Raw genomic sequence first — 14966 nt, 5'->3', positions numbered from 1 at the left:
TCAGGACCTGACTAGTAAAGCATCACTGAAAACAAGGAGGTCTTTGGAGTCGAATACAAAGATAATGGTTCAGAATAATATGGCATACTTCAGAGAAATCTCTGAGGATTTCAAGGCATACCTCTTCTTATACCTTGTCACCCACAAAAAGGCATGTGTCAGTCTGAATTTAGCTATCAGCTAAACTGGATCTAGAAAGATTCCATCTTACTTTTATTAATAACTCACAATGGCATAACCCTTTATCATTTAGAAAGTGCCTTAAATCACGAGAATATGTTGAAGAAGGTAATGTAGGCATTATTATTGTTGACAGAGGCTGTGATTCAGAGGGTGCCCCCCTTCCATTGTCACATTTGGATTCAAATTCTGACCCGGTCACTTATGACCTGAGTGACTTTGGGTCAACTGCTAAGCCTTCACAGTCTGTTTTCTTAACTTTAAAATGAAGAGTTAGATCAGATGCTGTCAAAGGTCCTTTCCAGCTTCAAATCTGTACTCCTAGAACCTTAAACCTTCTGACTCCTAATTCAGCATTCTTTCTACACACACACACATATATATATATATATATATACACATATACATATACATATACATATATATATATGTGTGTAATCCATATGGTAAAAAACTTCTATTTTTAAAATGACATCTAGCTAGATATGTTCAGATATGGCCTGTTTAGGGACATCATAAGATTTGTCTACACACACACACACACACACACACACACACATTCAGATGTGCACACATGCAAGGAAGCATGAGCTATTATAAGAGCCTAGTCTTTCCAGATAGTCAGGTAAAGTCATTTAACAACCATCCTAACACCTTTCCTAATCAAGATTGGATGGAGTCACACCCATGGTCTCAGTTCTGAGCTTTGACTTCCCCTAGACAAAATGTAACAACTTTTTAACAGTAGGCCAAAATAAACAAACACCCCCCTCCGGTTCTTAAAGAATGATAATTGTATTTTAAACACATACAAAAATCTCTGGAGTAAATATTAGAGAGAAATAAAAGCTTTTGTGGTACTCACATTTAAATAGTACATTATTTTCTTTTAGTGGTATGTCTTTTTAATCTTTCTCCTGGACACTGGAAATTTTGTATAAGATTAAGAATCTTAATTAAAGATAATATAAGAGCTTTATGGTATAGGGACGGCATGGGGCTTGATTTTGCAGGGGTCAAATATAGAGTTTACTTACTGTAATAATGGTCCTACCTTCATGGAATTTAGGTAAAAATAATTACATTAATAATACCTCTGAGACCCATTCCCCATTCCCACTTTTTAACCAAGAGCCAGCACATAAGTCTGCAGGCCACCACTTCCTCCTAGCTCCTCCCAGAATCCCTGGCTTTATATATCTCTCTCCACTTTCCCAAGGGTCTCTCTCTCTCACACACACACACACACACACACACACACACACACACACACACACCACCACCACCACCACCACCCATACCACATCCCTTTCCTTCTATCCCTTGATAAGATGTCTAGCCAAGGAAGTCATGTCACATGAAATGCCCAGGTTTGATGGCATGAAGGATTTCTTTGGTGGCTGGGTTGGACAAATGGCCCACCTTCCCCACCTTCACAATAAATTCCAGTCTGGTCCAACCCCAGTCACTGTTCTCCTTTGCACTCTTTTTCTCCATGCTCTGGAAGAACCCCCCCCCATTATGGTGCATTGGAAAGGTTCTCTAGCTCTAGAGAGAGAACATGAGTTTGAATCCTGTCTCTCTAGTTCCTCTACCTTTATTACTATGAGCTAATCTCTTCATTTCTCCATACTTCAGTTTCCTTGTCTCTAAAATGAGGAGCTCATATTAGGTGGACTCTACTTCTAGTTCTAGACCCATGTTCCTATGATTGCTTCCTGAAATCTAGCTTATTCCTGAAAACAGTACTTCTCTCAGCACCCTCTCTAAACTTGGCTGCTCCTTCTTTTTTACCATCTGACTGGGAGGACCAGAAAGAGCAGGAGTAATTGTAGTCCTTGCTTCCACTGCCAGAATTAGACCCTTCCTCTGCCATAATCACTCAGCAAGTGTTGCTCTCCATCCAGTTCAGCTCCTTATTGCTGTTACCTCCTTCCCAATCAGTTCACCGCCTGGTCTTCCTCCCCATTCCAGCTCCCCTCCTTTCCATCACTTTAACCTTCCAGTTCCTTAGACTTATTGACATCCAAGAGCTCTGTCTTCAATCTACTTCAATCCTACAAAAAGGAGTAGTCACACCTTGGATAGCTCCAGCTTCCTGGTTGGATTTAGCCCAAAGGCTGGACTTTCTCGCTGAAGTTCTGTTTGGCAACGGATGTTGTAAAAAGTTAATGTCGCATAGATCTAAAAGTCATTTAGTCCAAGTCCCTTATTTTACGGATGAAGAAACTGATGCCCAGAAAGTTGAAGTGACTTGCCTAACATCACACAGTAATAACAACCCCAAAGCAAGCATTCCTTAAGCCCTTACTACATGGCAGAGTCTATGCTAAGTGCTGGGAATAATAAGAAAGATCAGCTGCTTTTGTTGAGCTATGCTCAAGGAAGACACAGACTATTGAGTGGGAAATATGCAAACAGCTATGTATAAATAAGATATATACATGATAAATTAGCAACCATTTCACAGGGAAGTTACTAGCAATAATAGGGACTAGGAAAGGCTTCTATTAAAGATGGGATTTTACCTAGAGACATGGAGGAAGCCAGGGAAGTCAGCAGATGTAAATAAGAAGGGAGAACATTCCAAGCATGAGGGCAGTGAATGAAAATGCTTTGTGTCAAGAGATGGAGTATTGTGTGAAGAAGAGCAAGAAGGTCACTGTCACTGGAACACGGGATGGAGAGGGAAAAAAATATAAGAAGACTGGAAAGGTAGGATGGGACCAGTTTAGAAACAGTTTTAAAATCCAAGTAGAGGATTCGACATTTGATTCTGGAGTCAAATGGGAACCATTGGATTGGTTGAATAAGGAGTCGATATGGTCAGACCTGTACTTTAGGAAGATCACTTTGGTAGCCGAGCAGAGGATAGACTAGAGTGGGGAGTGCCAAGGTACAAAGATCAGCCTCCCTAATGGGTGATATTTGAACCCAGGTACTCTGACTCAGAATCTATTATAATTTTCTCATCCAATACCATCTAATAACATGGGAAACTGAGGGCCAAGGGGGTTCAGTAACCTGCTCGCCCAAGATCACCAAGGCAGTAAGTATCAGAAAGAAAATTAAAACACAATTCCTCTGATTCTTAAGCCCCTGTACCTGATTGTCTCCCTGGATATCTGATCAGGTACAGGTTGGATTAGATGGTTTCTGAGGTACCCTCAAACTTTGAGATTCTATTAAAATCAATGTAGTATTACTATTACTATTATCTTCCCATCTTGTTTGATAGAGTTTGGATATCGATGCTCCTGGGCAAGTCCCCACCCTGTTTTTATAATGCTAACAATAATAATTGTTGTTGTTATGAAAACATTTATATAGTGCTTAAGCACTTGCAAAGTGCTTAAGAAATATTTTTGTATCTTATTTTCACAACAATCTTGAAAGATTTATGCTATTGTTTTCTCTATTTTACAAATAATAAAACTGAGGCCAAAATAGATCAAGGGAATTGCCCAGGGTCATGGAAGTGGTAAGTATCTAAGGTTGTATTTGAATTTAGGTCTCCCTGATCACAAGTCCAGAACTCTATCCACCGGGACATGTAGCTGTTATACTTAATATTCCAGAGAAGCAACATGGGTGATGTCAAACTCAGAGAGAAATTGGGTTATTAAACCATATATAAGGATCCCTGTGAAGCTGCATGTTGACTTACAAAATCACAGGTTATATTTACTTTTGTTCTATTGTATTTTTTTTATTTTGTTAAATGTTTCCAAATTACACTTTAATCTGGTCCAGGCCAAAGTCAGGGAGTGTTGCAAGCAGGTTTGTGAGTTTGAAAACTCTGGTGTGGACAGAAGAGGACAAAATTTGGCTTTGAAGTCAGGGATAACAACAACAACAATAAAAACAACAACTAACATGTATATAGCACCTAATATGTGCTGGACACTGTGCTAAGAGCTCTTTACAAATATTATCTGTTGATCAGGAAGACCTATGTTCTAGTCCTTCCTGTAACATTTACTGACTTTATGACCCTAGGAAATTCACTTAAAATCTCAGTGCTCCAGTCATCTCATGCTGAGAAGATAACCTGCATTGGTAGATAGAATTTCCTCACCTGGGAGTTCCACATATAAATGTAGTTCAAGTGCCTATCTCTGTTTAATATTGTCAGGATTATTACACAAGTAGATAAAAAATTGATTTTTGTATTTGTATAAAACTATTGGTATGTGCATTCAGGCTCACTGGGGAAGGGAAAGGAACTTAAGTGCCTACTATGTGCTAGGCACTGTTCTAAGTACTTTACAAACATCTCATTTAATCATAAATATTATCTCATTTAATTAGCAGCTTATTGAGGTAGGTACAATTATCTCCATTTTACAGATGATGAAACCTAGGCAAGCAGAGGTTAAATGACTGCCCAGGGTCTTGAAATTAGTAAATGTCTAAAACTAGATTTGAACTCAGGTCCTCCTGACTCCAGGTCCAGTGTTCTATCCACTGTGCCAACAACCTGCATCACTAAAAGTATCTTTACTACAACTCCAGAGGTAGACTGGTTGATAGGAATTATACATACCTTATGTTGTTCCAACATAATTATCATTATCATTGTTATGACCACCTCCAGATATAATGATGGTAACCAGGGTAATAAATGGATCCTGAATTCACAGAGGGATGGTGAAGCAGAAGTAGAACCTGGAAGTCGCTGAAACAGTGGGAATTGCCTATGGACACATATTCAATTAGCCCTGTCCCAAGTTCAGTGTACGAAGCACCCAGGTAGCACAGAGGATAGAGCATTGGGCTTGAAGTCAGGAAGACCTGAGTTCCAATCTAACCTCACATAAACTACCAGCTCTGTGGCCCCATGCAAGTCTGTTAACCTCTATTTTCCTCATCTGTAAAATGAGGAAAATAATAGTGCATTCTCCACAAGATTGCTGTGAGGATTAAATGAATCCGTAAAGTTCTTTGTAAACTATAAAGTGTTAGAGAAATGAAAATGTAATTATTTTGAGCTGACAACTGAAGACAAAACATTGGTTCTAACCTTGAAAGAAAAAGAAATCATTTGAATCTAGGCATGGAAATTACCTGTTGCCCCACTGTTACAAAATCTTTCTGCTTTCTCTTTCTCTCCTCTCTAATCTTAGATGGTAAGAATCTTGGAAAGATGCGAATGTCTTTAAAAAAACGACAACTATTTCAACCTGGACCATTATTTTACTAATGACTAGGGTGGTAGGGAGCATTGCTTATTAAGTGAAAATCGGGCTTTCTTGAGACTGTCATAGTAAAACAAGACTGCTTCCAAGTAGGATTATTGATGGGATTTTTCATGGAAAGTTTGGGAAAACAGAAAGACAATGGAAACATTCCTAGCATCTACATGGATCTCTATATTACTCATAGCTTCCAGGTATGAATATGAATATGAACTTGTACAAGGAAGTCCCTTCTAAAGTTAAGATTGTTGTTTGTCCTTCATTCTTGAAGAGGACTGTGGCATCAGAGGGATGTCATGACTTGGAGTGAATTGGATTTAAGGGAGGGAGGGCTGTGCAAGGTCACCAACCTCACTCTATCCTCCAGAGCCATCTGAGTCCAGTGGCAAGATATGCATTAGGATGATTGGAGATGGCCTGGAATGTCTGAGGCAATTGGGCTTAAGTGCCTTGCCCAGGGTTACACAGCTAGTAAGTGGCTGAGGTGAGATTTTTAAGTCAGTTCCTCCTGACTCCATGGCCAGTGCTTTATCCACTGCACAACCTAGCTAACCCTAAAGTTGAGACAGAGTGCATTGGAAGTGTGTGTCCGCCATAGAGATCCCAGCATGTCCCCACTGACTTTATGTCCCACTAGAAATCCCTATCCTATTCAAATAGAAGGGTTGAGAAACATCTCTTTAGACCATTGATTTTAATTTTACCCAGAATGCATCTGTTTCTAGTCAACTGAAGAGGGAGCTAGAGGAATGAACACTGGACTTGGACTCAGAGGTCTGCCTCTATTTCTGTCTTTGTCTCTCTTTTCCTCTGTCTCTCTGTCTGTTTTTCTCTCTTTATATATCTCTCCCTCCCTCCCTCCCTCCATCTATCTATCTATCCATTCCATCATTTCCTCATCTCTTCCACCTCAAACTGTGATTAATCCTATAGTCTGTGTGCTTTCTAGTATTCCCCGTGAAACTCCTATTTGATCCCCTCCCTCTTGTTCCTTTTCAGTAATAAATGAGCCATTCTTTCAGCCCTAAATCTATGACTTCTGAGGAGAATTTGCAAAAGGAATAGGACAAATTTTAGTGTGATGTAGTGGAAGGGAAGAAGGCTAGCTGGAGTCAGAAGACCTGAGTTCAAATTTCACCGTTGTTGCCTACTATCTGTGTGACCTTGGGAAAGTCATTTATCCTCCCTGAGCCTTAGTTTCCTCATCTATAAAGTGAAGGGATTGGACAAGATGGCCTACAAGATCACTTCTAGCTCTAGATCTATGATCCCAGGTAGACTTTTTGGATATATTTAAAGTTATCTGTCCATGAGTTAGTGATCATGGATGGTACTTGCTAATGAAGAATAGTAGTGATACTGAAGGGAATTTCAGGGAGTCTGCATAACTAGTGAATAACTCAAAGGATCAATTGTCATATGGCCAACTTTATGACAGAGAAAGGAAGAGTTGAAGTTATCTGTCAATAATTGACAGTGCCCAAGAGAATTTGGTACCATAATGTAATATGGGGAAAACAGAAAGATTTATTATCAAATCTAACATCATATATTAACACTAGAACTTATAAAACTTTTTTTTAATGGAAGTCCCAGAGAATAACAAGTACCAACAAACCAAACCACAAGTAACCATGAAACATTCACAAGAAGGAAGAGAAATTTTTTCTGATTATTAATAAAAGCATCCTTTTGTGCTGCTCCTAAAATTTGAGATGCGTAGTCAAGCTTAATGGACCTGCCTTAAGCTCAGGGTATTAAAAATCTCACTGGTCATTTCATACTGGTGCCAACAGTTCTCAGTCTCAGATGTACCTTGCCGCATCCAGAGAGAAATATTCTTCCTCAGAGAAGGGGGTCTGGATCTATGCCACAGCAGCAGCAAATCTCAATGTATCTACAACTGCAACATAATTTATAGAAATGCCATTGGCAGGGGTTTGGTGGGGGGGATCCAATTTTCATGAGGTTATGGACACAAAGCCCAGTGGCATTCAAGTTGCTACCCAGCACAAAGGATTAACTAAGACTAGTCTAGTATATGCTATATAGGCAATTATAAAAGGTTCCAATATTGTTAACTTCACTCATGACCTCAGTTCTTAAAAAAATAAATAAATCATATCCTGTAAAGATTGGTTTGCTTTGCCTGGGAAGGTTTCAAGGGCTCTTTAACAAAGAAACTTCTTTAAAGGGCAAGTTGAATAACAATGTTTTCAGATTCCATTTTCTCAGCTCACATAGAAGGCATGACTGCTTGCTTTCATTATTCTGACTGCATCAAAAATCCCTTACACCATAAAGCTCAGCCAATAAGAGAAGAGAAAACACATCACTAGTAAATTTGTACCAAGAAAACTAAAATAACCGGAGATTTTTTTCAAGTACATTGTTAGTCTCGTCCACTTTTTCTTCCTCCCCATACACTTTTTGGGAATGTTAAATGCATCACTAGCAAAGAAATAGAGTGGAAGCATTTAGTAAATATTAGTTGAATTGTTCAGAAGGGGTCAGAAGAAGAAAGCAGCTCACCAAAAAGTGAACAGAAGTTGAATAATTATGTAATAAAATTCATAGATGAGCAAATCATCTATTATAAGGAACAACATCGGGATAACATTGCAGTAATAATCTTGTTAGTGCCTGCATGTACAGTGGATTGGTATTTTTGTTTTAAAGGTCTTCAGGAAACCTCCCTGTTTTCAGCACCGTGGTTAGCGCTTTGTCCATATTTCACTTAGAATGCTCCAGTTTACCCTTCAGTGATTCAGATTTTTAAAAGGACAGTTACATTTATCTCTAAGACTGTTTGAACGAAACTTCTGTAAGAACTATGTGCAACATTTGTTACCTAGGGTTTTCTAAAAATAGGCATCGCCACAGAACCACCTCTGAAACGACTTTGGGTAGTATAAATTCTATTCAATTGTCATAGTAACTACTGCATATATCATTCCCCTCATTCTGGCTACAAAATAAGACAAACATATTTATTTTCCCGTTGAAAAACTACTCTGATCTAAACACCAGTTCCTGGCAGTCCCGTTAGTTCCTGTGTATTCGAATTTATACAGCTCCTAAGGTGTTTATAACACTTTAAAATATATTTTAAAAAACAGGCCACCCTTTTAAAAATCCTGGTGCTATTTTTTAATCCAGGCTTTTTTATTGAGGAAATTTAAAATATTTTAGCTTCTTTTAAAAGGTCACTTTGGACAATCACTTTTTGAAGCAATGGTTTTTCTCTTTCGTGTCAGTAATTCTATGCATGCAAAGCCCAGAAACAAGGAATGTTGTATCCATACCTATATTTCATGCCAGTCTGCTTTGCGGTTGACTCTTTCAGAGAAATATGATGCTGAGGGGTGAACGTCCCCAAACTTCGAGCAATGATAGCAACTGTCCGGAATTTCGCCCGGGCTGCATTCACTACATTCGGTGCCGTGGTGTTCTGTTTGCTCAGAAGTCTATCATCACCATTCCGACTCTTCAGATTGTGTTCCGTACAAGCGATAGAGACTTGCATTGCTTCCCCAATAAAGCTATGTTCCCAGCCCAAGTCTCAGTCAACACAGTCACCTTCTTAGGATCTGAGAAAACAGCCACGGGATGCTGAGTGATTCAAGGTTTGCCTCTTTCCCCTCCCTCCTTCTTCTTGCCCTCCCTCTCTCTCTCTGGTTGCTGTCAATGGAAGGTTCAGCTCTCCCTTTCCGAGCCGCCTCCAAAGTGCGATGAGCACAAGTCTCAGTCAGCTTGGTGCAGGACAACCTCTGTCCCTGCCACGGAACTTGCTCACGCGGGCTGGGGCGCAGAGAAGGCTGGCAAAGCCTTGTTTGCCAAGAATCCCACTTGATTGATGAGACCGTGAAACCCAGCTCGGTCAGAGGTTTTCAGAAAGCTCAAAGCTGTGCAGTTGCAGTTGAGCTGGGCGGACCGAGGTCCGGCGCGCCTCCTCGGTGCCTCGGCTTGCTGATTCGAAATCAATGCGGGCAGATATACCGCAGAATGGGTCTCACACGCCCCGTGGACCCCGATCGAGGCACTGGAGAGCCCAGCAGCTGAAGAAAGCACGTCTAATCAAAAGAGAGTCAGTCTCCTGAGCCCAGGCGCAGCCATTGGTGCGTGTGTATGTGTGTGTGTGTGTGAGAGAGAGAGAGAGAGAGAGAGAGAGAGAGAGAGAGAGAGAGAGAGAGAGAGAGAGAGAGAGAGAGAGAGAGAGAGAGACTGTATGTATGAGTGTGAGTGTGTGTGTGTGCGTGCGTGCGTGCGGTCGAGCGAGCACCCCCTGTCCGATGCGGCTGCGGCAGCTGCTCAGGACCCTGACCCGCACATGCCCAGCCTGTTAGCGCCCGCCGGGAGGAAGCGCGGAGGAGCCCGCACCGCCACCACCCGCATGGCTTTGCAGCCGCACGGTGAAACAAGCCTTTCTCTGAACGCCCGAGAAGCCAGCCTTTGCCTTTGTGTGTGAGGGGAAGGGGAGAAAAAGCCCTTTCACCAGCTCCTCGCTGTGCTTACAGCGATCAGGGGCGGTGAGGCTGGCTGCTTGCAGGATTCCGGCCACATGTCACTGACGGGAATTGGGGAAAGAGGTGGTGGAGGGTGAGAGGGGTGCCCCCTGCCTGCCCCTGGGCACATGTCCCAGAATGAACACACGGATTCCTCCCGGCTGCCTAACTACCAAACAGAGCAGCGCCGGTGCCTTCTGCTATTAGCCTTGACTCGGGTTCATTTCACCATTGCACATTAACCGCAAAATGGTTACTTTGAAGTTTTCTTAAAAGCTCTAATTGGACGTTCTGTGAGCCAGTATTGATAATCGTCCCTGTTTGTGGAAGGTTCCCATTCAAATGAATAGCATGGGGTGGGGGTGGGGGGAGCTCTCTTCCTGTTCTGAAGTTCTGGAATGCTGGGTAATCCATACGGGCAAATATTCCGCCGACCTCACTGTGTACTGGGCAGCGGAAGCTAACCCGTAGCAGGTGAGGGTCAGGTTTACTTTAATACACAGCAAAAGTCACCAACTACCTAGGGGATGACAAAAACAGTGTCCAGGCGAATGCTTTCAACAAGGCATTGATTGTTAGCATTGATCCAGGAGTTAGGGTCAGCTCAGTCTGAGGGCCATGAATGAACTGATTTAAAAAGCTATACTAGGGGGGCAGCTAGGTGGCGCAGTGGATAAAGCACCGGCCCTGGATTCAGGAGTTCCTGAGTTCAAATCCGGCCTCAAACACTTGACACTTACTGGCTGTGTGACCCTGGGCAAGTCACTTAACCCCATTGCCCCATAAAAAAAAATAAAAAATTTTTTAAAAAAGCTATACTAGGCATATGGGGAAGGGGTGGGGGTGTGGGGGTGGGGGGGGTGGGGGGGTGGGGGCGTGGGGGGGAGAACAGTAGCCAGATGCCTTTTTTAGCTGTCGTTTAAAGAGGAACAAACTACTTACACACCATTTTTCTAAATATAAGGATGAATCTATACAGCTCCAGAAATTAAGGAAAAGTAAATTCTATATAGAAAGCAGCTAGGTGGCTCAGTGGGTAGAGTGCCAGGCCTCAAGTCAGGAAGACTGGAGTTCAAATATGGCTCAGACACTTACTAGCTGTGTGACCCTGGACAAGTCACTTAACCCTGTTTGCCTGAGTTTCCTCAGGCAATGAGCTGGAGAAGGAAATGGCAAACCGCTCTTATAACCTTGCCAAGAAAATCCCAAGTAAAAAAAAAAAATTCCAAATGGAGTCAGGGGGAGTTGGACATGACTGAACAACAAATTATATATAATTTAATTTACTTCAGTTCAACAGGTACTTATGACTATATGCTGGGCACTACATGTCAGATGATCCCTGTCCTTCAGGATTTTTACAAGCTGTTTAAGGAAATAAGACACAGAGAAGCAGTGTGGTGTACTAGATAGCTGGCTGACTTTGGAATCAAGATCTGGGTTCAAATCCTGCCTCTGATACATATTAATGGTCACATGTGACCATAACATTTTACTTTACTTCTCAGTTCTCCAGGAAACTCTGAAACTATAAGGTGCAGAGGAGTTGCCATCTGTATCAGTAAGGGATTTTCCATGCCAGGAGTTGTTGACCCCACAGATCCAAGAATTCACAAGTCCAGATGCCCTCCTCTCCCCCACAAAAAGACAGGCAGAAGGAATAGTTAAATGATAACATGATGCAGCTTATAATTAAGAGCCAAAATGACTAAAGAAGAAAATGTGTTATAGGAATTCAGAGCAGAGAGAAAGCTGTGGGTTGTAGTTATTGGGAAAGACTTGAAGGAGGTAGGATTTGCAACGAGCTACAAAAAGTGAGTAGGACTTTGATGGAGAGAGGGGGAAGCCTCTTGGCATGAGGTGTGAGGAGATTCAGGACAAGCTCTTTAATAGAAATGAAGTAGATACCCAAGCTCGATTTAGGCAGCACCTAATAACCACACTGAATATCCACATCCCCTTCTGGTATTCAATTGACCACACAGGCATGTTGTTTGGGCTCCAGCATCGTCATGAACCTGATATGTCAAACCAACTGCAGATCACCTTTAAACTCCCTATGTAATGGAGAATGCACTGCAGTCAATGGCTCAGAGTCCAAATTTGGGTTTTCCACTAACTAGCTTCATGACCTTGGTAAGTTATTTAACATCTGCCCTCAGGTTCCTCGATTGCAACATGAGCTCTAGAACAAGAGTTCTTAGTCATTTTTGCATCATGGGACCCCTTTGGAAAGCTAGTGAAGCACATGGACCATTTTTCAGAATAATGTCTTTACATGGCTAAAACAAAACATGTAGAAATGCAAAAGAAGTCAATTACATTAAAATACACTCATCAACATTTTTTATAAGTTCACAAACATAGGATAAGACCTCCTGCTCTAAAGTTGATAACCCTGCCCCACCCTTGAAAATTATGCACAGTACCTGATTTTTGGTAGGATTAACAGCTGATCTATATATTACTATTTATATAGTGCTTGGCATAGTAATTATATCAGTTGATAGAGAAATTTTTAAGAAATAGTGTTATTACACTTTGAATACAATTATACGTGGTTAACACAATTTAATTCTGAAATATAGTTTTTCATCTACTACATTTTCTTTGCCTCATAAATGAAAAAGCAACTGTACTGCAACAACTTACACAACTTGCTCCTTATAACGTTGAGGTTTGAAAATTGCTTTATATATGTTAACTCAGTCAATCCTCACAACAATGCTGTGAGGCAGGTACTCTTATTTCCACTTTACGGATGAGGAAACTGAGGCTGAAAAGGGGTAAATGATTTGCTATATGTTGTATAGCTATTAAGTATCTGAGGCAGGATTCAAGTGTTCCTGAGATAAGGAAGAAAAGACAGCAAAAAAAATGTACCTGTGATAAACAGAGGTAAGAAAATAGGAACCTCTCCTTTTTGAGAGAATATCAGATTCAAAGGAAAAGGGATTGTGGAAATATCATTTTCTCCCCTTATAATGAGTGGGAATGGATATTGAGGGGAAGAAGAATGAAAGGAAAGGCTTTGGAGTATTTTTATGTTCTCATTCAATTTGTCATAGAAGATGATCAACTTGAGTATCTGGGAAGAATGGAAACAGAGACAAGAGGAGAAAGGAATGGAAGAAAAAGGAACAATAGAAGAGTCAAAAGGCCAGTGAGGAGAGTATCTGTGCCTTCCTGAGGAGACTCAAGGGAAGGTGACTACAAAGAGTTGAGGTCCCCAGCTTCTGTAGGAAGAAGAAAGCAGGAGTGGGCGTAGGCATGGAATGCCTTCAAAGGAGCTCTGCTGATACTCAACAACTGAAAGAAAGAATCTCAGCCTTGTGGGCAACTGATGGCTTTATTTTAAAAAAAGTCAAGAAAAAGCACGATAAGGATAAGAACAAAATGTTCTTTTGACTAAAGTTAGCTGAAAGATACTTAAATCTTGAATGCCCTTTATTCACAATTAAACACCAGTGGATTTCTGAAGCACGTACCACCCCTACACACACACACACACACACACACACACACACACACACACACACACACGATGACACGATGAGTAGCTCCTCCTCCTCTTCTCCTTACTACTACAATTTCTTGTACCCCAATTATAATTTTTAGGTGATGCATTTATATGCACATATATGCATACTACTTAGCATAGTACTTTACACAGATTGATCCATATCAGGTTTTAAGAATCTCTCCTGATGTGAGCTTCTTTAACTCTAGACAAGAGATGTGCCTCCCCAACCCCCCAAGGGGCACATTGATAGCAATCTTGCAACTCTAATGCTTTGTCCTAAGCATGTTCAACTTGTTCAGGGAAATGGAATAATCACTAAGCTTCTGGAATGGAGAAATCAGATAGTGGTTGGCACCGAGAATCTTCATGCTGAGTTGTTTCATGTTAACAGGCCACATGCTAATTAAACTGGTGAAAACAGCTGTGAGCTATGTGGGATTTAATTGTTATACAAAAAAGGATTTGAAGGGTTTCTCCTTCATTTCTGATGCTTTCTTAGGTTTCAAAAGAAATATGTCAAATATTTGTGCCCAAATATTTTTGTTTTCTTAGACAATTCTGTTAGAAGAAAATTTTAAAATCAACTCAGCAAAATCTTGCTTTAAGTTGAAATCTGATCAGAAGTGCCTATCCCTGTGCCCTCTGACTCTCCTCTTTGTTAGTCCATTAATGTGTTCATCTGTTATTTTAAAATGTCTACTGTGTGCAAGTCATTTCTTTTCCCTTAAAGAAAACACAGAGAAAGTCCATTTGTTCATTGCCAAGCAAGAATGAAAAAGAGGAGAGGTGTTTATAAACACCACACAGAAAGGATAATGCATACATGGGCAGTTTTTAATATATCACAATTATTTCCCCTACCATCAACATGATTCAACTCTTCCAATTTATCATGATAGACATCTATCATATATGTGTGTGTTGAGTAGATATGTAAATGCATATACATACATATAGATATAAAAAGAAAGATAGAGCAATAGATGGTAGATACAGCAATAGAGATGATAGATAATAGATACATAGATACATAGAACATCTACTAAGCACTTACTTTGTGCCAGGCAGTGTGTAAAATAAGCTCTGTGAATAGATACACGCTGACAAGGTAGTCCCTACCATAAAGAATCTTACATTCTTTTTTCCCCCTTTTTTAAGCTTTCATTCTAATAGGGGAAGACAATATATGAAGAGGAGCTAGAAAGTAGGAAAGGAAGCTTACTGAAGAAAGTAGGTGGAGAAGTTTGGGGAGTGAGCTGAGTCAAGAGTGAATTAAGTATGGCTGGGACCTGTCATGAAACAATCACTGATCCTTAGAGACTCCCCAATCAAGAGAGTAGACCTTAGCTTTCTCTAGGGTGGAAAGGCAGTTGGTAAGAAGTAGAGAGTGTACTGACTCAACATGACTCAAACCTGGCTAGGGTCACTCATCCTTTCATCATTACACTTTTATTCCTTCATTGCAGCTGTCTGATCAGAACAGCTGGACAACTGGTCTATTAGCATCTCAGAATGAGCATATTCAGTGCTTATTAGAAGTCACTGGAGGGGCAGCTGGGT

General features: G+C 40.8%; 1 protein-coding gene across 2 annotated transcripts in view; it reads right to left on the bottom strand.

Annotated features, from left to right (window-relative positions):
* Positions 1-14966, bottom strand: part of KCNAB1 (potassium voltage-gated channel subfamily A regulatory beta subunit 1) — a 472013-nt gene that overhangs the window by 338553 nt on the left and 118494 nt on the right. The window contains exon 1 of one of the 2 annotated variants that reach the window (XM_043997395.1): positions 8684-9534. The exons of the other annotated variant lie outside the window; for it this stretch is intronic. Coding sequence (XP_043853330.1) covers positions 8684-8904 — 221 coding nt within the window. The 5' untranslated portion in view covers positions 8905-9534. Of the gene's footprint in view, positions 1-8683; positions 9535-14966 lie in introns of those variants that run through there. 2 annotated transcript variants of the gene reach the window in all.

Source organism: Dromiciops gliroides, chromosome 3 (assembly GCF_019393635.1).
Source record: "Dromiciops gliroides isolate mDroGli1 chromosome 3, mDroGli1.pri, whole genome shotgun sequence".
NCBI lineage: Eukaryota > Metazoa > Chordata > Mammalia > Microbiotheria > Microbiotheriidae > Dromiciops > Dromiciops gliroides.
This window is presented reverse-complemented; position numbering and strand designations above follow the sequence as displayed.